Source organism: Fringilla coelebs (assembly GCF_963513975.1).
Source record: "Fringilla coelebs genome assembly, chromosome: 8".
NCBI lineage: Eukaryota > Metazoa > Chordata > Aves > Passeriformes > Fringillidae > Fringilla > Fringilla coelebs.
Genome location: NC_140066.1, coordinates 19,029,502 through 19,051,537, shown reverse-complemented (window position 1 = coordinate 19,051,537; position 22,036 = coordinate 19,029,502). Strand labels below are relative to the sequence as shown.

Sequence of the window (22,036 nt, the reverse complement as noted above, 5' to 3'; positions counted from 1 at the left end):
TTGGCACATGCTTGTAAATCCTGCCCTAAGAAAATGTGAACTGTGTCAGTTTGAGCTGAACTTCCTCATTGCAATAAAAGGTATTTAAGATTTCTTTTTTCTCATTGACCAAATGAATGTTGAATGCTAAAATCCCCCTAAGCTCTTTCCAAACTGTGGAAATGTAATACCTTTCACCTACAAAGGTGTGTGTTTCTTTAGAAAAAAATGTGATTGTGTTGTCCATTGGAACTGTGACACAGTGAATGTATTTTGATTCAAAGCTTGTTTCTTTCATTTGCACTCCTCATGATACTAAATTCTTGTGCCTTGTTTTTTCTTAGTTTTGTATGCCTTTTAAAATACAGTCATTCATCAGCTCCAAATCAACTTCCAACTCATATATTCCATATATAAATGGATGGGTGGGTGGGGATAGATGGACAGATACAAACAAAAAAAATCATGGCAAGCACGCATCACTGTTTACTGTACTGTTTAATTCCTCACAAATCATACCCCTTCTGGGAAACCCCCAGTTTTCCTTGTTTTTATCTTACTCCTTGGCTACTTCAGATTTTGCCTGCTGTTTTTTCTGTTTTCAGGCAGCCTAGATGAACCATTTCAAGATGAGTTTCGTATTCACAGAAATTTTCCCCTTTTATTAAATAGTAATTCAGAAAAAAAAAAAAAAGAAAAAAGCAGAGAAGTTTAAACTGATGCTGGTGGCAGGCTAACCCAGGATTCAGCTGCAATAGGCAGGCTCCATCTCCAGCATTCAGCCTCCTGAAAACCTTTGGTTGTCGTGGAAAGTGCTCAGAGTAGAGGTACAACATTAGCTGGAATCAAAGGTAAGAAGACTGAAGAAATGGAATTAGGTTTAAAGTGTCTATTCAAAGCATTCTTAATGAACTTTTGCTTACTCATTGATACTTCTTTCGTCTCTTGATCCAAAGATCAAGATTAGTTTTCTTTGGTGTGTTTTTCCTGCTGTGCAAAGAAAGATTCCCTCTAACAGAGCTGCCCTTATTCTTGTCAGAATTCATCTCCTCATTTTTCACCTTCTTTCATTACCAGGATGACCTTTGAGCCCCAAATTCTGGTCCTCACCTTAGAGTCAATCATGAAGACCAGGTCAGGGAAGATGAATCATCGCAGTTGTTCTTTTCAGCAGCGAGCGCTAGTCTTTGACCATTTGTCAAGACCTTTGTTGCTGCTTGTCTGCAGTCAGAGGCTTCCTGTCGCTGCCTGCTGCAGCACTGAGGGCAGACAAGTCAGCTGGGCCGTGTTTCCCACCAGCCACCCTTCCCCATCCCGCCCGGAGCTGCCGCTCAGCCCCGCGCGCGGCCGGCTGGAATCGCTCCCGGACGGCCCTGCAGCTCTGTCCACACCAAAGCCCTGCAAGCACCAAACAAACAGGGCAGTGTGTGCACGTACACAAGCTACTCTAGTGGGGTAACTCCTCGTGTAAGGACCGTACACAAGCACATCAGTAAGAGGAATGATGTAAGGAATGGGTGAAAGGCAAACCAGAGGGAGGAGGTGGAAGGAAAAGAAGTTACCGAAGCAAAGAAAGAAGCTGCCAACTTCAGAACTCAACAGCAGCTTTGCTTGAGAATATGAAAGTTCCTCCTTTTACATGCAGCGAGGCAGTCTCATCGCCCATGCAGAAGTCCAGTCCTGTTCCCCCTGAACTTCTTTTCCATAACAGACAAAGGGGATCTAAGGCTTGGCTTCACAAGTGATCTTAAGAAGGTTAAGCTTGACTAAATGAGGTTCAAGGCAAACAAAAAAATTCAAGTTTTTCCTCATTGGAAAGAGCTGTATAAAGGCAGAGATGCAGCCTGTCTGTTGCAGGTTCTTTGAACAGAAACACAGGGCAGGACGAGTGTAACAAAATGATACCTTATGGTTTGCATGTTCCAGTGAATGCTTATCTGTCTAAGGATGGTCAAAAAAAAAGAATTTTCAGTAAACAAGGCGTTGAAAAGTAGATGGTGACTCCTGCTGCTGTTGCAGCATCCCATCTCACCTTTAGCAAGATTTAGTCCCGGTGTTTTTGGATTTAACCTTCCCTTTTGTGAGGCATGGGGGGAAAGCTGAAAGGAGGACCATTTCTAAGGATTGGGAGGTGGACATTACACTGAGGTGACTGCTGCCATTAGCAGGTCATGGCTCCCAGGCTATATGAAATTAAGAAACCATGAGTAGAGGCAGAGGAGAGCAGTTCTGCTGGCTTGAGTAAGTCTGGTCCTGGAGAGAAGAGAGCATTTGTGCACTGCAGCTGGGGCCTGGAGCTAAACTGTTCCCCCAGGCTAAGATACCTACCAGGGTGTGTATAGCACTTTGGCAGAGGTACCTTGGGACAGGGGCAGTGAAGCATTCAAGGCAGCTGGGACCTGCAGCCCTTTTGATGGGGAGCAACAACCAAACAAGTCTCTTCATCCTTCTAGGCTCCTACATACACTGTGTAGGCTGACATGGTTGCCATCACTTTTCCCACTCTTCAGGTTGTTTGGTTTCTGTATGCTGGATGAGAGGCAAATCAAGCTGCCACCTTGCTTTGTGGATAAGGATGAAATCCAGTGCATCCTGTCCAGCATGTGCAGCAAGGCAGCAGAATACAGGATCCCCTGGTCCCAGGCTAATGCTAAAGCAGGTGGACTGTTCATCCCCAGAGTTAAGACCCCTGTTCCTTTTGACACACTTGCACTCTGTTTTGTTTGCAGACAGTTTTATTTTGACTTTGGTCTGGAGATTAAAGTAGCTTTGAGCAAAAGGACTGGAATGTCTGCCCATGGCAATCCTGAGCTATGCAGGGTTTGTCTCTGAGGCCCAGTCTTGTTTATATGGAAGCTTGATTAAAGATGAGAAAGGGCTGGAGCTCCCTTAGCATCAGAGAAGAGGTGTGAATTCAGTAGCTGAATATGAACTTCATCCTGCTGTGAGAGGCAAAACTAAAATTCTGTCTCCAAGTGTTTCTGGGCAGGAGGCTTTGAAATTGTTTTCCTAAAACAATTCCTAAAGTCTATTGTGTTTGAACTGATAGAGTGTTGTGTTTCCAATTCAAACCTGAAATCCGTGATAGGATCCTGCTTTGTGTCTGAGCCCATAAAAGAAATAATCTGTGAATTTCAGGTAAAATTCTAGACTTCAAAGAAGTTTCTTGTGACATTGTTTCCTTGGGCTGCTTGTTTATTTGTTTGTGGAGGCTGTTGGGTTTTTGGGTTTTTAAAAGAAGATCTAGGTGTTTGAATTGGCTGTTTCTCATTCTTGTGACTACCAACACTGAAAAGCTGTTGAATGTCACAACAATGTAGAGAGATGCGTCTGAACTCTGCCTTTTAGTAACCCCTAATTTTTCTGCTTGATGCCTCAAGGATATAGTGGAAGGAACCAGCCAAGTGTACAAAGAAATATGAGTGAAATGTTACTAAAAAGAAAAACATCTACAGGTGGGTCTCCATGCTCTGCCACTGGATAGTCTCATTATGCTAACATAAGCAATTCTGAAGTGCTTATTTCTTATTTCTAAACTGGCCTTCGTGTGTGGAGTTGCTTTCATTTGCTTGTATTTACATGTCTAGCACTGCTGACTCTCCCACAGGCAGATTGTAGGGTCATGGCCTTTTTCCTATTTCAAGTTTCAGTGGGGAAAGCCAAACATGGAGGAGCTATATGTAGTCTTTGGCAGAATCTCAGGTCTGGTGTGTACAGAAATCTGCTTTTCCCATCCAGTTTTTCTTTTTGCAGACTCAAATGGAAGTATTAATGTTTTTATATTTTTCCCCTAAATACTTGCATGAAAACTTCTCTGAAGGTTTAGAAAGCAGCTGGCTGGTCCAAAGTAGCATCTTAGGGGATGGGGACTTGTAGTCAGGTTGCTCTGGTACAGTAATTCCTGGGGAAGATGCTGATGCTGGTTTTGCAGAAGTCCACTAAGCCATCATCCTCTGCTTGTTGTGCTTCTTATGGCAGTCTTGGTATGGGTTAGTGCAGCTAATTCCACGGAATTTACAGTTTGTGACTAATTCTAAGACAAGCTACTGGTCTCTTCTTGCCCTTCATGGCTTGGGTGGGCAAGATCTCAGCTGATCCCTTTAAAATTAAGAACAAGATGTGTTTTAATCTTGACCAAACTCAGTTGTTTGCTGGTGGTGGGACCCATACAGTAAATGCCTTTTTGAGGCTGTTTAATTCCTCTGAAGAATGATGGCCTAACTTGAGCTCAGGCCATCTCTCTGCCAAATGCCACATCCTGAAACCCATTTCTGATGTGTACTGAGGGTTGTGGAAAGCCTCTTTCAATCGTATCTCCTATGAAACATTTGATTATGAGAAAGGGTGTGCCAGTAGGTCAGCGGGGTAAGGTGCAAGAATTAGACTTCACAACCTCTGCATTCACCATGAGGTTGAGTGTGCTGGTAAAAAAGATTTAGGCAGTGGCAGGAATTTCACAGGCTGCAGTTTCCTGCACAGACAGTTTTGTATGCAGAGGATGAAGTATGTCATCCTTGCAGTGGAAGATGGTGGGACATTGATCTGTTCAGATGCCTGCACCTAGCCTTGAGCTAGAGAGCTGTTCTCTTATGTACCTTAAGGAATATGAATAATTCAGTAAGTCAAAAAACAGGAGACTGTCCCAGAGGATTTGGGTACACGTGGGGAAAAAGCATCATGGCTTTGTTTCTTAAGCTGCACAGCTAGTCCCTGGTGGCTGCTGTTTCTCCTCTTTACTGAAAGACTGCCTCAGTTTCCCACTTTAGTGAATTGCTTCTCGGAGAACCACAAAATACTTCCCAATACATCTCATTTTACCACTTCTGCTTTGCAAATCAATAAATGTTGCATGAGTGTGTCAAGGCAAGAAAACAATTAATAGCAAGAAAAAGTACTTCCTTGGCTTGCAGGCAGCTCCCAGCTTGCTTCTTTCCCCAGATTAGCAAGGATTTAAGAAGCACATGTTGTGTGTATGCTAAATCAGCTCTGCAGAAACCACAGCATACCATCATTCTGCTCTTATCTCTGAATTCCACGGGCAGGCAATCTCAGCTGCTCAGCACAGGCTGGCAGCTTTAGCTTGCCAGTAGGTGCTGAAAGGCATGGAAGCGTGGAAATGACAGTGACACACAGCTCAGATGTTATCTCCATAGCAAAGCCCAAGGCAGTTTCCATGGTGATGGGGAAGCTCCAGGCTGCTGGGGATGCAGCTGCTGAATTGGACAGGATCAGTAGCCTTTTCATACAGAGGCTCTTCTAATAAAGCTTTTATGTCTTTATGTGGCACTCACTAGGTTGTATCCAGCTCTGGAACATAAAATGAAGGGTGAGGGGAAGATTTAAATTGTTGGAGTGAGTGCTGACCTAAAAATGAAACAGGAAAAGCAGGGTCAAAATGTTTCGAGTATTGAAGTATCCACAAGGGAGTTTTTTGTGACAGCACGAGTGAATTTGATATTCTGGTCAGTGCTTTTCTGCACACCAACATTAATAGCTCCTAAAGTTTTTACATCAAGTGGAAGAGTCAGAATCATATCCCCAGCTCTTAAGTTTCTTCTGAATGGGATCCAAAATCAAAATAGGTCTCTTTCTCTGTATTGAGACTATAAATATCCCAGAGACTTGGGGAAAGTGGATGATCTTGTGACTTCCATATCTGAAGCGTGCCTTACGCTCCACTTGGTCCCTCTTTTGGATAAAAATCTCTCAATACCTCAGCACAGGTATGTGGAATTAATTTCTTACTTTTCCTATAGAGTCTTATGGCCTGTGCTTTCTCTTTTCTTATTGCTGAGACAGCAGATACCACATCTCCGGGTTTCCCACACTGGAAATGCATATTTTGCACTTCTGCTTTGATCTTCTATCAACTTGGGCTCTGTGGGTGCCACAGCACATCTGCAGGAACTGTCTGTAAAACTGCTCAATTAAAATAGTAATTTAATTATTTTGACCAAGATTTTTGCTGATGTTAACCTTTGGTTGCTCTCTTTTAAACTGGACGCTAAAAGAGATTTGTATTCTGTCTTTCAGGTGGTGCAGGAGACCGGGAAAAGATGCCTGTCAATCATGAGGCTTTCCTGCTCATGGCTAATTCCCAGAATGAAATGGAAGATTGGGTGAAAGCCATCCGGCGGGTTATATGGGCTCCATTTGGTGGAGGTATTGCAAATAGCTCACATGCACATAAATTAAAACATTTGCCTCAAGGTAAAACATATTCTTGTGATACTAGGATATGTGTAACACTGTAAAATCATTGAGATGTCTAGATAAGCTCCTGATTGTCTGAAGTGTTTTGAAGCAAGGGATGGGGTTGATTTTTTTTTTTTTTTTTTGGTAGGGGATGGACAGAAATGAAAGGGGAGTGCACATCCACAGTGTATAGCTGTCTCATTCAGACATGGGGGGTAGTAACAAACATACTACTACTGTCAGTATTCCGTTCTTTACAGCAAGATATTTTGTAGACCTTGTGGGAATGAAGGATTCTGTTTGTTATCTCAATTTTCTTCCATGAGGGCAGATGCCCATCTTGAATATCCATACAGCCAGAAAAAGCAAAACTTTAATTAAGTTAACGTAGGGCCCAGCTGAGGTCAGCTGAGTGAACACCTGTAGGGTAATACAGTTGTTGACAATCCCTGTAGTTAAAGTGACCAGAACATCCAGACTTTCATTGTTGATATTATACCACCATCTTTGAATTCTCAAGTCAGTAGACTAGGTGGGAGTTGTTTTTCTCGTTTTGCATTGAACAAGGACTCACAGATGTCTTCTTCTCTGGGTTTGATGTTGGTGACAGCAGCTGCAGGGCTGGTACTGGGCACTGTGCTTTGAAGTGGCTTGGGTACACTACTGATGGAGTGTGTGCAAACAGCGGTATCATATGCAGACAGTGCTGTCAGCCTCTTGTGGAAGGTTCAGATAAAAAAGTGCCAGATAAAGGTTAGGTGATGCAATTGCTCTTGCTGACATGAAGTTACTAGTCTTCCTGGATCTAGGAGGGAAAAGAATGACCTTGATGTACTAAGACCCAGTGTTTGTTAGTAACTTTTGTCCTGGGTTTGGGGTGGGTTTTTTTGTTGTTTTTTTTCAAGTGACTCTTGAAATTTGGGTTCTCTGGGTAGCAGCACTTGGTTTGTCTGGAGGAGATACAACCTCTACTGATGCAATTCTTTCCAAGGTCCTTCTTTCACTTAGCAGAGAAGGTGTAGGTACAAAAGTTAGCTTGTGTCTGATCTGAGGTTACATGTGATGCAGTTGTGCTGTGGGCAGGAAAAGCCTTCTTTGCTAGTAGAAAACTGTGCTACCAGAATTTCTCCTCAAACATGAGTATGTGCTTCTTTTGCTTCCCTTCTGAATTCCAGTCCACAGTGGAGGGTCTTTCAGACTGAGGTCATTGCAGATCCTCCATCAGAAGCCTCAGAATCTCAGAGCTGGTATTTCTGTAGCTGTTTGTAGTTGATGTTATGGTGTGTATTTTATAAATTTGCAGTGTGCATTCAAGAAATACTCTGAGGAAGAAGGAGACATTCAGTCATGAAAAATAGTGTACTGTCTAGCAATAGCCATATTTAGGGCATGATATTGTCAGCACTACTGGTATCAGTGCAAATTTGGCTTCATGTTTTTCTTATGTTTTGTCTGTCTCTTGAAGCATTTTCAAAATAAATATCTTCAAGTATTAAAATAATAAAGAATTAAAAAGCATAATATTTTAAAAACAGAAGCATGAGAATGGCATAAAGGTAGTGATGGAGTTCCTGGGTTTTTTTTGTTTGTTTCTTTATGGGACTAGTATTGTCCTCATTAATTGGCTAATTTTCTTTACCTTTGAGTTTCTCTGCAAAGCAGTCAAATAATACTTTGGTATTCTCTTTAAATGAGGCAGATACTCTTATATTGATTCCAGGAACTGGAGCTTTATGAGGCATCAAAAACATGAAATAATGAGAGTGTGGAAGCAAGGCAGCACAGGGGAGATTAGTGCAGCGGGGAATACAGGAGCTTCTGTTTGTTGCTATTTTCACATCCTGCAGACTTGATGTGGTTCAGCGATCAAAGCAAAGGCTGCTTTGGCTGTTGGTGAGAGCCAGCTTAAGCGCTGTAGAAGAGAAGTACTGGAGTTTGCAGAGTTGGAAAGAATAGCAGTTGTGTATCAATGTTTTTTCTCTATCTGTGGATGAAAACTGGCCAAGGACATGGGCAGTCGGTCTAGCCTGAACTCTGCCCTAATACTCAAATGCATTAGCCTAAAGCTAGCTTGGCTATGCCTGCTTTGTAGTCCAAGCTGCAAGAGCAGATCCTTACGCTGTGGCCACTTCTCTGAGCTGGTCAAGTGCCAGCTACTGTCAGGAGGGGTCTTCTACCCCCCAGCAGCTGTGTGTCCCACCAAGCTTCCTTCTGCTGACACTGGTGCTGTGAGTTGCGCCGTAGGAAACGACCTGGCAGGAAATAAAAGGTGGGGAGCATTAGTTTGTCGGTAGATTGATTCCTTGGCCCTGATAACCATGTAGCTGCAACACCAGTAATTCCACTGGGGAGACATGATGGTGTGGAGAGGAGCAGACTTCTTCATTCTGCCTGCAACCCACACATAAACTGGCTTAAAGAAACCACGGAGCTGCATCCTCAGTTTCTTTGCACTTCAGAAAGAATGCGTAGGAATGCCAATAACTGGGAAACAGTAAAGATATTCAAACTGTTGTTCCCAAATGTTTTTTAGCCAGTTAGGGGAAATGATCAAACTTATACCTTCTCCATCATAATCAGAGCAGGACAGTTTCTCTGAGTGAAATTCCAGTTTAACTCAAATGTGGGAGGACAATAAACATAGCTGTCTGTTTTAATGGAATAATTTGAACTCTGCTTTGCCACCACCACTAATTTGAAAGCCAAGTCTTATCTATCAACACTTTTTAATATATTAAGCTAAAGGGAGGAGGTAAAAAGCAGGCTTTATTATTAATATGCAAATATCCAGCCCTGGAGAAGCTTGATATGGTGTAAAAATGAATTATGCCAAGATAAAAGGAGTGGCTTACCCACACTTTAATCTTTGCTGATGTATTGAAGAAACATAAATAAAAAAGGGTTGAGGGTACCTTCTTATGTTGATGAGGGCATATGAACTGTGCTTAAAGGTGAACAGCAAAGGCTTCTTAAAATAAAACAGAAAACCCCCCAAAGCGGCTGGGGATCACAAATTACTGATAGAAGACACAGTCAGGTTTAAAAGCCATATGGAATGTGTTCTTTGAAATATGCTTCAAATGTGGCCTTAAAATGAAATTGTAGAGTTCCTAAGTCTTTTGAAGAAGAGCTGCCTTGTTTATAGGGAAAATAATCTCTAACAAGTTTCCTTGAGTTTCAGCCTCCTGAATTCTTGAGTCTAGTACATCTCATTTAGAGCAGAAGATTTTGTAAACTGAGATTTGAGAGTACTCCATACATTTTGATTGTCTTTAAAAAAAAGTTTCTCACAGTGTCTTGATAAAAGTGAGTTTTGGAGCACATTCTGACAGAGGGTGATTGAAACTGTTTTCTATGATCCTTCATACCTCTGTGACAAGTTTTGCTTCATGCTTGTACCACTAAAAGCTTATCTGCAGAGTCCCTCTGTGTCCTACAGTCCTGCTGTTCAGTGAGTGCTCATTAATGTGAAGTGCATGTAGCAGTGCCACAGTGCTAAATCAAAGGGTTTGTGTCCACAGGCTTGGGTGAGAGTGGCCTTGCTCTTGCTCTCCCAAGCTGGATTGGAAGTTTTTGATGTGTCTGGGGAAGTGTGGAGGTCTTGGTCTGTACAAGTGTGGTGGGACTGTACATCTAGTCTGAGGAGGTACAGCTACTGCAAAATTCCTTTCTGTGTGCCTTCCTCATTTCTGTCTTACATCAGCTGTAAAGCAGAGTTTTGTCTAGGACTGAATTTCTGGCAATGAGACGCAAAACCTAAACTTTTTGGTGCCTGAGTTGAATGCCAAGTGGCATAATTCTCTCACAGCTCAGCACATGACCAGCGCAGCATGGGGACAGAATAATTCGGTGTTAATCTTGATTTATGTTTGTGTTTGTTTTCTTCTGTTTACATATTCTGTCTTGCCATGAGCAGTTCCTTGCTTCTCTGCCAGAAATGCATGTCTCAGCCCCTTTCTTTCTCCATTACTTTATCCTAATTTCTCCTCCTCTTCATCCCAAGCTTTCATCAGTTACTTGTGATGGAGGGGAGGTGAAGCTGTTGGAAGGGATGTGTTTCCCCTTAGGCAAACATGAAGAGCTTTACCCTGGGACAAAGTAATTGTGTTGCCAGAGCTTCATGAATAGTTTTTCTATTCAGGAGGAATAGTCACTGTAAAACTGGTGGGGTCTGAAGCAATGTCCACTGAAGAAGCTCTTCTACTGTCATTAATTCCAGACACCTTTCCCATATAGATAAACCATGATGTGTGGATTCTTATTCTTCTGCCAGCAAACATGCAGAGAATGGGTTTTTTTGGGAACCAGGGCCCTGTGAAATTATGTCTTGTATTAGAGGAGAGCTGAAAGATGTGGGACAAGGTGTCTGAGGTGTAATTTAGTTCTTGGCTCAGTGTCCTAATGGGTAATGGAAGATTAACCCTGCACAGGGCTAATTAGGGATCCTGCTTTAGATGAGTAAATATCTTTGAGATAACATCTGCATGAGAGCAAACATGACTGTTTTGAAGGGTCAGATACTGATATTAGATGCACATCCACCAGGATACCAAACTACTTAGAAGCTAGGGTACAACATTAAGTTTTGGGAGTCTTGAGTTTTAATTTTTCCATGTTGTAAGATGGAAATTTTCCAGTAAGAGCAGCATAAACCCAGAGCCATGTCAGTGAATTTAAGATGCTAAAATACCTCTGAAGAGATAATGAAGAGGAGGTGGAAATTGGCTTCTGTTATTTGCCCAGTCTGAAGACAGAGAGGTGATTTCTACTCCCTTGTTTGCAGGGTCCCACAGAGTAACAGCCTCAAGTAGGATTCCTGACTGGGTCAGGAGGAGCCCCTTCAGGAGGTGTCAGGGTGGGCTTCCCTTGGGCAGGCGTCCCCAGGTGAGTGGGGAGTGGCACTGGGTGTTTGTTGTGCTGATACCTGCTGTTATCTCTGCACCGAGATAGCTGGCGCCTGATGCGGCTTATCAGTGTTTGCTGCTGCTGCTGCTGCCTGATGCTGGGAGATGGGCCCAGCCTGGGGAAGAGGAAGAGAAGGACGATGGGGGTTATGAGGTCAGTACCTGCCTGGGACCAGGGGATGCCTGAGTCAGCTCACATGTGAGGAGGTGCTGGCTTAGCCTTGTCCCCAGGCACAAGTGTCACAAATGGTACACAAATGGTAGATATGGAAACTAAGGTACAGTAACTGAATAAAGCTGGGAGTAGATCTTGCTGCCAGAACTGTTTACAACAGAGAATGTTTTAAGATCTGTTTCTGAGACCTGATTAAGTTCCTTTTTTTCTAATGTATCTCTGTCAGATATATCTGGGGCCTCTATTACTGCTTTATGACCAACATATTTTACCATCATGTTACAACCTTGAGGTAGGGAAAGACAGTTGTCCTCATTTTTTGTTAAGGAGGGATCTGAAATATTGAGCAATCAGATGACTTGCCTGAGGTGACAATGACTGTCTGTAAAAGAACCACCCTGATGGCATCGTTCTGCAAGGCTCATAGAAAGATTCTACCCATGGACCTTGACCACAGGGATGTGTTTAGAAGAATGAGGTATGATCCTGAAGAGAAGAGGGAGCCAGGAGATCTTGTGGATTTTCAAGAGTTACTTCCTTCAGTCTCAAGTCCTCTTCCTTGTGCAGGAAACCGAGCAAAGGTGGCAGAGGTTTGCATGGTTGAATAAGATGCTTGTGACAAAGCTCATTAGCTAAAAAGGAAGCATAGAAGTGGAAGTAGGGACAGTGACCTAAGAGGAGGAATACAGAGAAATTCTAGAGCGTGCAGGAGTGGACTTAGGAAGGCTAAAGCAATCTGGAGTTGGATCTGGCAAGGGATGTGAAGGAGATTGCTGGGGCCAGGACTGTCTAACAGCTTTGTTGCTGACCTGGATAATGGGGCAGACTACACCCTCAGCAAGATTGCAGATGCTATTGGGAGGACTTATTGGTGCCTCAGATGATTGTGACATCATTTAGAGGGGTCCCAACAGGCTGAAGGAAGGAGTGAACAGGAATCTGATGAAGTTCAACAGAGAGTAATGCAAAGTCCTGCACCTACAGATGATGAACGTAGGCAACAGCACATATGGGGAGCTGACTGGAAAGCAGCTTTGCAGGGAAGAACTGGCAAAGCTCTTGAACAACTTGAACATGAGCCAGCAATGCACCCTTGTGGCCAGCAAATTCCTGGGCTGCCTTAGGAAGAGCATTGCCAGCAGGTTCAGGGAGGTGAGCCTTCACCTCAGCACTAGTTATTCAACATCTTTTGTTCTTTGAGCTCAGGGTAGAATTTTTAATGCAAGCTATGCTGCAAAATGGTCATCTATTCCAGAGGTTGTACGAGCAATTAAGATGTAAAATCTATCTGAAACCCTTTTGTCAAAAAAAAAAATTTCTTTGAAAAGGTGCAAGGAAGAGAGAAGATTGCAGAAAGGTCTGATGGATGAAATGACACATCCAAGGATAATTTGAACAGTTGCATAGTCATGAGGTTTACACCAAGGAAAAAACGTGTTTCATGCAGTGCACATCTGAATTGTGAAACTCATTGTTACAATATGCAGAAATAAAAAGAATGAAAGGATTAAAAATTAAATTAGATGTGTTCATAGAAAATAAGTCTACCTTGGCAGTCAAAGAAGGATTTCTGGAGGGTAGTCACTAGGTTAATATGCCCATTTTACAAAGACGAGTTCAGCTTTAGATAAAATGTGATGGGGCTTGCGTTTGCTTTCGTCTTCTCTTCAGCCACAATGTGCCATGGAGAGCTGACAGGGGCTGTGCATTTGTTATATTGTTGGTGGCTACTGCCTGCAGCACAAAGTCTGACCAGTACCACCCCCTGCACTGGTGATTTCTCAGTGAGACTATTCCTGTAATCATTAGATTCATGTTTGACATTTGAGATCTGACAGTCTTTAAAACACTGGTGGTTCTCACTGCACGTTCTGGCAGTGTGCTGATGGGACAAACGTCTTCCTGTGGTGTTTCTCAGCTTGCCAGCAAGTATTTTAATTTCTGTGTATTAATCCTTAGATGGATGTTATGAGGATATGTGATTACTGAATGAAAGGGAACAGTAGTCAGCTCCTCACAAGTTGCAATTTTAACCATTTGTGAATTGAGAAGAAATGAATTCACCCTGTCTCTCTTTTTCCTATTTTCTTTCTAATGTTATACTTCTTCCATCCACCATTGCTCCTTTTTTCTTCTGATTCATAATCATATAACTGAACTTACAATTTCCCTTTTGTTTTCTCACTTGTGGGTTAGAGAAGGGAACATTCAGCTCTTTACCATATCTAGAAGTGTTCTTCAAAGGCTTGCAAATTTACTGAACTGTTTTACCTACTTTACAAATAGTAGCTAAATGCTGCCCCTTTCCCAAGCACAGCTTGTCAGGTTCTGCTGTTGCTGGAACTTGGACAATGACCTTATTGCTTGGGTGGTGCAGCTGTAAGTTGGTGAGGATTTTATCTAGACAGTGGACGATAAAGATAAATATATGGGAGTTAGGTAACAGATTTTCATCATTGATTGAGTTTGAGGATGCAACAAAATGAAACCATATACGGCTGAGCTGGTAGTGAGTTTTACAATTGATTTGAAGGTTAGAGACTGACTGAGATATTTATGATGAAGTTTGATTTGGATAAACATCCATGTGTTTGGTGTTCATCCTGTCTGCACCTCGATGCATGACTGTGCTTAGGTTATCAACCCAGGGATACGGGGAGGCTTGGGATATGGAAAAGCTTCAGGACATAGGCTTGTCTGGCTTTCTGAGTGGATAAAAGCGCCTAATGTGCTAAATGTTGGCTGTGAGTCTGGATCACAGTCCCTGCCAGGTTCCAGGATGGCCAGAAATCCAGGTGAGTAATTTTATTCCATACTAGAGGTTTCAGACTCCGTGACCCTTTCCTTTGAACCCAGAGCTGGAATCCATCTCTACTGATAAGACACTGGTAGCAACAATTACACTATGTCATAACTATTTTTTACTTACCAACACCCAGAAGTTTTGTAAAGCTTTCCTGTGCACTGGGGGCACCAACAAGCAGCACCACTTGAAAGAGGTGACCTGCTGATCGAGTGCTTTCTACAGACAGCTTCAGACAGTCATATAGAAGATGTCTTTTAAACATAGAGAGACATATGTAAGGGCCAATAAGTAAAAATTCTGTAAAATATGATCTTAGGATGTGGGAAGAAAGAAGGTGTCCAGGGCATGTTGGTCCAGATCACTGCTTTGATAAAAGGCATTTTTAGCTGCTCTTGCTGTTTTCTTCTCTAAATGCTCTTGCCTTTCTTTAGAGAGAAATAGAGCAATAAACACAGGGGGTTGGCTCTGGATTCAGAATGCTGTGGTTAAGTGATGTTTCAGTCTGTTTTTCTCTGTGAGCACAGTTACAATCTCAGTTTGGAGCATAAACTGGTCAGTCCATCATTGGGTAAGTTACAGTGCTGCTTAGTCATTTCCTTTCCTGGCATACTTTAGAGAGATGGGAAGACACATCACACAGGTTAAGAAGAATCTACTGTGGTAGAAAGGTGAGCACAGCTATTTGCAAATCTTTAACCCAGAGTGAACTGTTTTATCAGTCAGTAAACAGAAGCCTGTTTACCCTCAAAAGATTTAATTTCCCCAGTAAGGGTCGAGATGCCAGCACAGAGCTGATGAGGGGTGTGGGGACATAATTTTGGTCAGGGAAGGATCTGACCAAAGTGCTTGGAGAGGGAGGAAATGGGAGAATTTCTGTACAGAAGACATTAGTGCTGAAGCTTTTCCCGCTGGGTTCAGCTCTGTGATTGATCACCTCTAACCAGTTCACTGCCAGCTTTCAGCAGATAAAAGATGTTCAAGTGCCCAGGTTTACCTGGGTTAAAAAATGAGTCTGCACAAGATTCAACCTTCTTGTAAAATAGGGAACTTCAACTATGGCTCTAACCTTGATACTAGGCCCTTTCTGTACAAATAGAGCAATTTCCTGGATTTGAGTTCCCTCAGATCTGCTTGAGTGTACCTGTATATTAGCTAATCCTCTAAGCCAGCATCTAAAAATACACACACCCCATGGGCACTTGCTGGAGCTGTGCAAGCCAAGAAGTTTGCTCACAGTCAGAGATGAGGAGAAATGCTCTGAGTTCAAGCAGGTTCACCACTCCTGTCTGTTGCAACCAGACCGAAGATTGAATTTCACCTGAGTTAGATGCCAAGCCTGAAACATCCCTGGATTTTCAGAGGTTGTGTGAGCTGTAGTGAGCTTTCCAGCCAATCTCGAGGCTTGTAGTGATGTGCAAAGGCAGCATGCTTTCTTCTGTTCTGGTACCTGCCCCAGAATAACTGCAGCAGTGCTAGCTCAGGAGAGCAGTGCTGGGGCTCTCTGCCTGCAATGACACTGGGAAAGAAAATGCCTCGAGCTCCCCAGCAGCAAGTTCATGGGGGATGTAATGTCTGAACAATTTTATAAACCTAAGTTGTTTCTTAGAAAATGAGAGCTGCCAAACTTCTCTACAGTTAAGGATCTTTGTACCAGTGGGGTTAGAGGGAGTTCAGTCTCCATTACCCATTCTCTCCTTGGCATATGTGTATAGGGAGATCTCCAGGTGGAAGTTTTCGTGATCTATGCAATGTGGCAAATTCTTTGGATTATGTTGCTACAATTGTAGGATCAAGTATACTTCTGGATCCTGCAGCCCCTGCAGCCCAGTGATTATGTGTGAACCTTGGATTTCATTTCTGATAAATGTGGTTAATAGAGAAAGCAGGATCCAAGTGTGATTTGCAAATTCAAAACACAGAAGAAAAATTATGTGTGTGTGTGTGTATATATATATATAGTGATTTTTATTCCAGCCTCATCATATTCTGTAGTCTAAGTCATGAATTTTAACTCCATGTTTTTAAAAGGTTTGAGAGTTGCATATAGGAAGACAGGTGCTACTTGTGGAGTGTGTAGCACAGTGTTGCTGTCACAGGACACCTATAGCTGCAGTTACCTTGTGCAGGGAACAGCACTGAAGCAGATCCCATTTTCTGTTTCAGTTCTGATGCCTATGTGAGCGAGCCCGTGCTCCAGATTTTTTTTCTCACCAGAGAGCTGTGTTTGCTCTTTGGAGAAGAGTTTGCATCAGCTTCATCATCTTACAGCATTGTAAGTTCTTCTGAAGTCTGATCATGCTTTAGTCATGGTGGGTCCTTGGCCACAGAGAGGCTGTGAATTTCACAGATTAACTACACTTCGGGTATAACAATAGCCATGTTCAACTGCATGACTTTCTATTTCGTTGGATACCTCCTTGTTCCTGAGTTCTGAGAGATGGAAAACAGAAATGGAGAAGTGAATGGAAGAACAAAAGTCTGCATTTGCTATCTCCTGTGCTCCCATCCCAAACACTGAGTCCTAGGCTCCATAATGTTATTAGCAGATGTGGCAGAACTTGAGGTGCTGTTCCAGGAAATAGTGCCAGAAATTCTGGTGACATCTCAGCCATTGGAAAGCAGATTTGTTGTGCTCACCAGTTAGCATTGTGGGCAGGCTCTCCCTAACCTGCAGCCTGCTGTGTTCACCAACGGGGAAGAGAGGATAATAAAAGGGTGAAGAATACTGAGGACCTCATTTGTGCCTTGGCTTTAAGGATTTCCATCACTTTCTAAATATTCTTTAGTGTGCTTTAAATACTGTCTGGTGTATTGACTGGGATTCCATTCTGGTGTCTAGCTGTGCAGAACCATGCTACTTAGGGTATACCTTAAATAGCTAAGGAATACCTTACTGTCTTGCCAGTCATAGAGTATTTTAGTTGGAAGGGACTCACTAAGATCATTAAAGTCCCAGCTTCTAACCCTGCACACGACAGCTCTAAGAATCACACCATGTTCAAGAACCAAAGCCTTTGGTCCTGGTTCTCCCTTCACTTATGGTGAGAAGCACTCTGTTCTTCAGGAGTGGGCAAGGGGTGGGCCACTAAGTTCAGGTGAATGTGCTCTATATAGTGACCACAGACCTTTTAACAGCCAAAGCAGATGAGAGAGAGGGCTTCAGAGAGGGCTTTTTTGTTGTTGTTTTTTTTTTTTTTCCTGCGGAGGGAGAAGTTTTCTCTAACTAGCTAATAGTGATAAAATTGCTCAGAAGCCTGGTGCGAGGGTTTTGCATGGTGACTGCTGCAGATCTGCAGTCACATGAGTGCATTTTGTGAATGGAGTGGTGGCCTGACCTCTGTATAACTGCACAGGGCATTGCATGGTAAGCGTTTTTGTTAATGACAGGCTTCTTACCCTGAGAGCAAGAGTTGAAGGGGGGGTGAGTGTTTTCCTGCAAGTAAAGTGCCTGGGTATTTGTTCACATGTAGGGAGTTGTAGCCCCTTCCTCTACCAGTCATTCAGCTGAGCTATTAATTCAGGCAACTTCTCTGTAAAGAGCTAAAGCAGAGGCAGTAAGCGCCAAAAAACCTGTGCAGGTCAAGGAGAGTAGCTTTTCCTAAGCTTTGTTAGACTTTCCAGCATGTCCCAGAGCTGTGGAGGTACTCTCAGAGCATGCTGAGGCTACTACGGGGAAATGTTCCCCTCCAAAACTAGGTTTCTGCTCCTGTCGCTTTGAAAGCAGATGGGAGGCCAGACCAGGGCACCGGTTTGTCTGCAGCACAGTAATATTGTATTGCCTGTATCAGGAAGGATCCAAAGTGTGGCACGCAGACAGCAACTGTTGCTCAGCTTTTCCAGCTATCTAGAATAGATCTGACAAGCAATTAGAGCATGAATATATTACAGAGCCGATGGGGGATGCCTTTGTTAAAACTTGTGACCCATACTTAGCTGCTGTTTACATTGGCGGCTGCTTCGAGGGTGGGCAAGACCCTACCTGCCTGTCTTTCTCCTCTCTCCTTCCCCGCGCGGAGCGAGCCGGGGAGCTCTGCAGCTCATTGGATATTTCAAATGCTTTCTGCACAAGTCATAATTAATGCCGAGTTGTGGAGCTAAGACCAGATGTGCTGCCGAGATTATCTCCCAGGGCAGATCGGCTGCTCCGTGCTCCGTAGCGCTGGGTGAATGGAAAGCTGCCAGTGCTGGGACTCAGAATGTGTCTGATGCCTGAAGTCAGGACTTTCTTTCTCTGCCGCTCCTGCTGTCTGACACTGCCTGGTTTCTGCTTGAAGCTCAGTGCCTGTCATGTAGCGGAGTGCTGCACAAGAACGAGAGGTATGAGATGATTTTCCGGAGGTTAGTTTTGTTATGGTTTTCTTTTGCTAGAGGAAAAGCAGATAAATTTAAGTGTAGCCTTAGACAGAGGCTGAGAATCTAAAATAGGAGCTGACTTTTCAAAGGGGGAAGGAGTGGGAAGGACACAGTCTATGGCCAAAAATACTACTGGATACCAAGCTGGCATGTGAAGATAGTTCTGGGGAGAGGTGTTTCTATTTCATATGTACAGAATATTTAAATGGATGTATGTAGATGAGAGCAATCAGCTTCTAGTATATGGACACTGCTCTTTGTGGGAACGGGGTCAGAAGACACCAAGTTGTACCACAGACTCATTTGTGTGACTGTGGGCAAGATATGTTGTCAATTTTTTTTGATTCCTAGTTGTCTTTTGCCTCCTTTCTTTCCCCCCTATTCTTGTAGTCAATTGTTTAGTTGTTCAGGACTACCTTTTTTAGTACACGTGGCTCCTACCATGAAACTCCTTTTTCTGTTGCCGCTGCAATAATTCACGTAGTCTGTGCTTGGGTGGGCTAGGGGAGGGGAAACAAGTTAAAGATTTGTGTGTGTTTTGTGCTGTGGAAACACAGGCATCTCTGAATGTCTGCCCGTGATTTTTTCTCAGCGCTTTCATGTGTGAGAGGGACAGATAAATGGGAACTTAAGCATGAAAGTGGGAAGGTAAAAGCAGGCACTTACCTGTGCAGGTGAGCACGTACACAATCTTCATATCCATAAACTGCCTGTCTGTGAGGCACCACATGCGTGCGCGGGTGTGTGTGCTGCTGTAGAGCAGCATCCAGGTGTAAGCCTGATTATCTTCCCACACATCTTTTAACGTGTGTGGAATAAGCTGCACATACAGCTGACGTAGGTGTGCCTGGACTTTTCACACTTTAAGCAGATGCGGCGTCCTCAGTCTTCCGTATGAAGAAAATCTACTCAAAAAGTGACTTTATCTCTGTCTTTAGTTTATTTTGGTTGAACTCAGTGCCTATGATGAGGAAAAATGTAGCAGAGAGCATATATTTTCCTGCCCACTGCATGTCTGGACAGCATAGCTGAATGTATAGGCTTTGTATGCCTGAAGCTGGTGGGTGAGCTGTTCAGGCCAGGACAGAGAGCCTGTCTGTGTCTTAGTCAGTACATCATTCCTGGCTTGCTTTTTCCACAAAGAGTCACCTAAACCTTTAAAGAACAGAGGCAGCTTGTTGGAGTAGAGGAAAGAAATTCTGTAGCTCTGCTAGCTCATTTTTTTAGTATCTCTTGAATCTTTCTGAGATTAAGGATGTGGTTCCAGGCATGCTGGAGTTTTTTTCTGCTTTGAAATCAAACAAAAGGGCCTAGCTATAGATAAGGGTATGACAAGGAAAGTTAACCCTTAGGTTGCTAGTAAACTTTTGGCTTTATTTCCAGCTTAACACTGTCTGGACTGTGACTAGATGGCACTGGCTCCCCTTCTTTAGAATGAAGAAAAAGACTTTAATGTCTTCCAGCGGGATCATCAAATGGAGTGAAGCGCTGCCAAGTTCAGTCTGAGCTGCAGGGCCCAGTGATTAAAAACAGGCCTGTGCCTTGAGGAGCCGGCAGATGAGGCTGTGTGTGACTGGCTCCACATTGCTTCTCCTTGCAAGGCAGGCCAGTCCCTGTCCAAACTGGAGGTGTTGTCATACACTGGGAGTTTCAGGCACATTAAACTACATCACTTTTACAAGCTCTGAGACCTGACAGAAATGAGATGAATGATACAGAGACACAGAACCCCAGTTCTTCAGTTTGCCCTGTGTGGCACTGGGAGACATCTGCTAAGTCGACTGAGAGGGTCCAAGTGATAATTCTCCCCAACTTCATCAAGCAGATGCCCAGATTGCAAGCCTGGAACTGTCAGCATCTCAGACTTCCTTTTGACAGAACCTTTCCAGCCCCACTCCATAAATAACTTTTCGATTGCTCTTTCTACCTATCTTAATAATATTTTTCTTTTCTAAGCCATGCACAAGTTTTGCAGCCGCTGCACAGATGAGCAATTTCTCCAAAGCCAGCTTTTCAGTCCCACTAACTGCAGCTCTTGTGCTTTTTCTCTCTTTGCTCCAATTATAATGCTCTTACTGCCAAAAGACAGCCTGGGTGCAGTCCTCCTTCTGAGCAGCATCTCTGGTGGTCCTTGCTTATGGCTCAGCGAAAAAAAAAAGTTGGATAGAGAAAAAGAAAAGCGTGGAGCTGCAGTGTGACTGAAAAATGTAACAAAGGGAAAGCTGCAGTTAGCAAAAGACTTATCTTGGGTGAAATTCTTTGTCTGAGCAATGTTTGGTGATCCTTTCTAATGCTTCTCTGGAAAATTAGGGTTCAATTTCAAGGGAGAACGAAAGGCATAGATCTGCAACTGGAGTTGGGTTGGAGTGGGGCTGCCAAACCTGGGTGGGAGGCAGCTGAGAGAGAGCTGGGCTGCAAGAAGCCTCTCACCCTGGCAATGACATGAGTCCTCTTCCCACCAAAAATTACCTGTACAGACTGTGTGATCTCACTAGCACAGCCCTTCAGCAGACACTGTCACACAAGAAGAAACCCATGCTTGTGCCAACTCAGGCCTGGTTTTCTTGTTACTTATTTGTAATGGTCTGAAGGGGGGTAAGGAATACTGCAGTATAAGAATATTTCAATGCCTTTATTTCCCCAAAGATTGTTGTTTTCATCAAGGAGAAAAGTGTTACTGACCTTTATGTGTGAGGAGGAAAGATGGGATCCCCAGCATCTGGCTGTGCAGGAGACGCCCACAGTGAGGGTGGTACTGTGTTTGTGAAGGGTCCATCTGCTGCTCCATCTGAGTCTCAAAGGAGCTCACCCTTCTGTCTCTGTTACCTTAGCATCTCATTCCTTAATCTCTGTGTTGGTGGTCTCTGTTTGACTGTAGTCCTCCTGCCTCCAGAAGTCACTCACTGTAGATTGCACCTACAGAAAGCTCTTGCTGTTGTGATCCACGTTGACTGTGAAGGCAAGGACTGATGCTGCCTGAAATGCATTAGAGATGTTGCTGATCACAGACCAGTCAAGGCTGGGGAAAAGTAGATTCTCTTCAATGGAGATTATGCATGCACTTGTTCTGCCTGTGCTTGCTTATGTGTGTGTCTGACACTGCCTTTGTCCTTGATCTAAGTGTAGAATATCAGAACATGAGCTTATAGAAGAACATTGTACAAGTGCTTTATGCCTGGGGAATGCAGAGCATTTACCTCTCTTCCCAGAGTTTTCTCTAGACAGACCCATTAGGAAACAGATTCAGCCAGTAGGGGTTTGAGAAAAGAGGGCTGCTATTGCCCTGACACATGCCACGTCCTGACCTCCCTGAATTTATATGTCTTGCATCTGGAAAAGTGGACAACATGTATCATTTTAAGGAAATAGGTATGCCCCATCCTGACAGCAGGGATTACCTGATGGGATTATAAAGCAATCCGTGCAAAAGCAGAAAGAGATTCTCTTTCCTAGAAACTGACTTCAGAGGCACCCAACTCAGTGAAAACTCAGAGATTAGCAATAAGAACTAGTAAAACCTTTACTCTGCAATAAACCCAACATATACAGTGATAAAGATAAGTCACTCCCATGCTCCAGGGCATGCTCTCCTGCCAGGATGAGGGAATTTCCTTTGAGACTTTT

At 43.4% G+C, this 22,036-nt stretch overlaps 1 protein-coding gene across 2 annotated transcripts in view; it reads left to right on the top strand.

Annotated features, from left to right (window-relative positions):
• Window positions 1-22,036, top strand: part of ARHGAP22 (Rho GTPase activating protein 22) — a gene marked incomplete at both ends in the record, with an annotated part of 114,134 nt that overhangs the window by 73,553 nt on the left and 18,545 nt on the right. The window contains one exon of one of the 2 annotated variants that reach the window (XM_084210346.1): window positions 6,013-6,141. In XM_084210346.1, coding sequence (XP_084066472.1) covers window positions 6,013-6,141 — 129 coding nt within the window. Of the gene's footprint in view, window positions 1-6,012; window positions 6,190-22,036 lie in introns of both variants that reach the window. The other variant, XM_084210345.1, reaches the window with a different exon arrangement.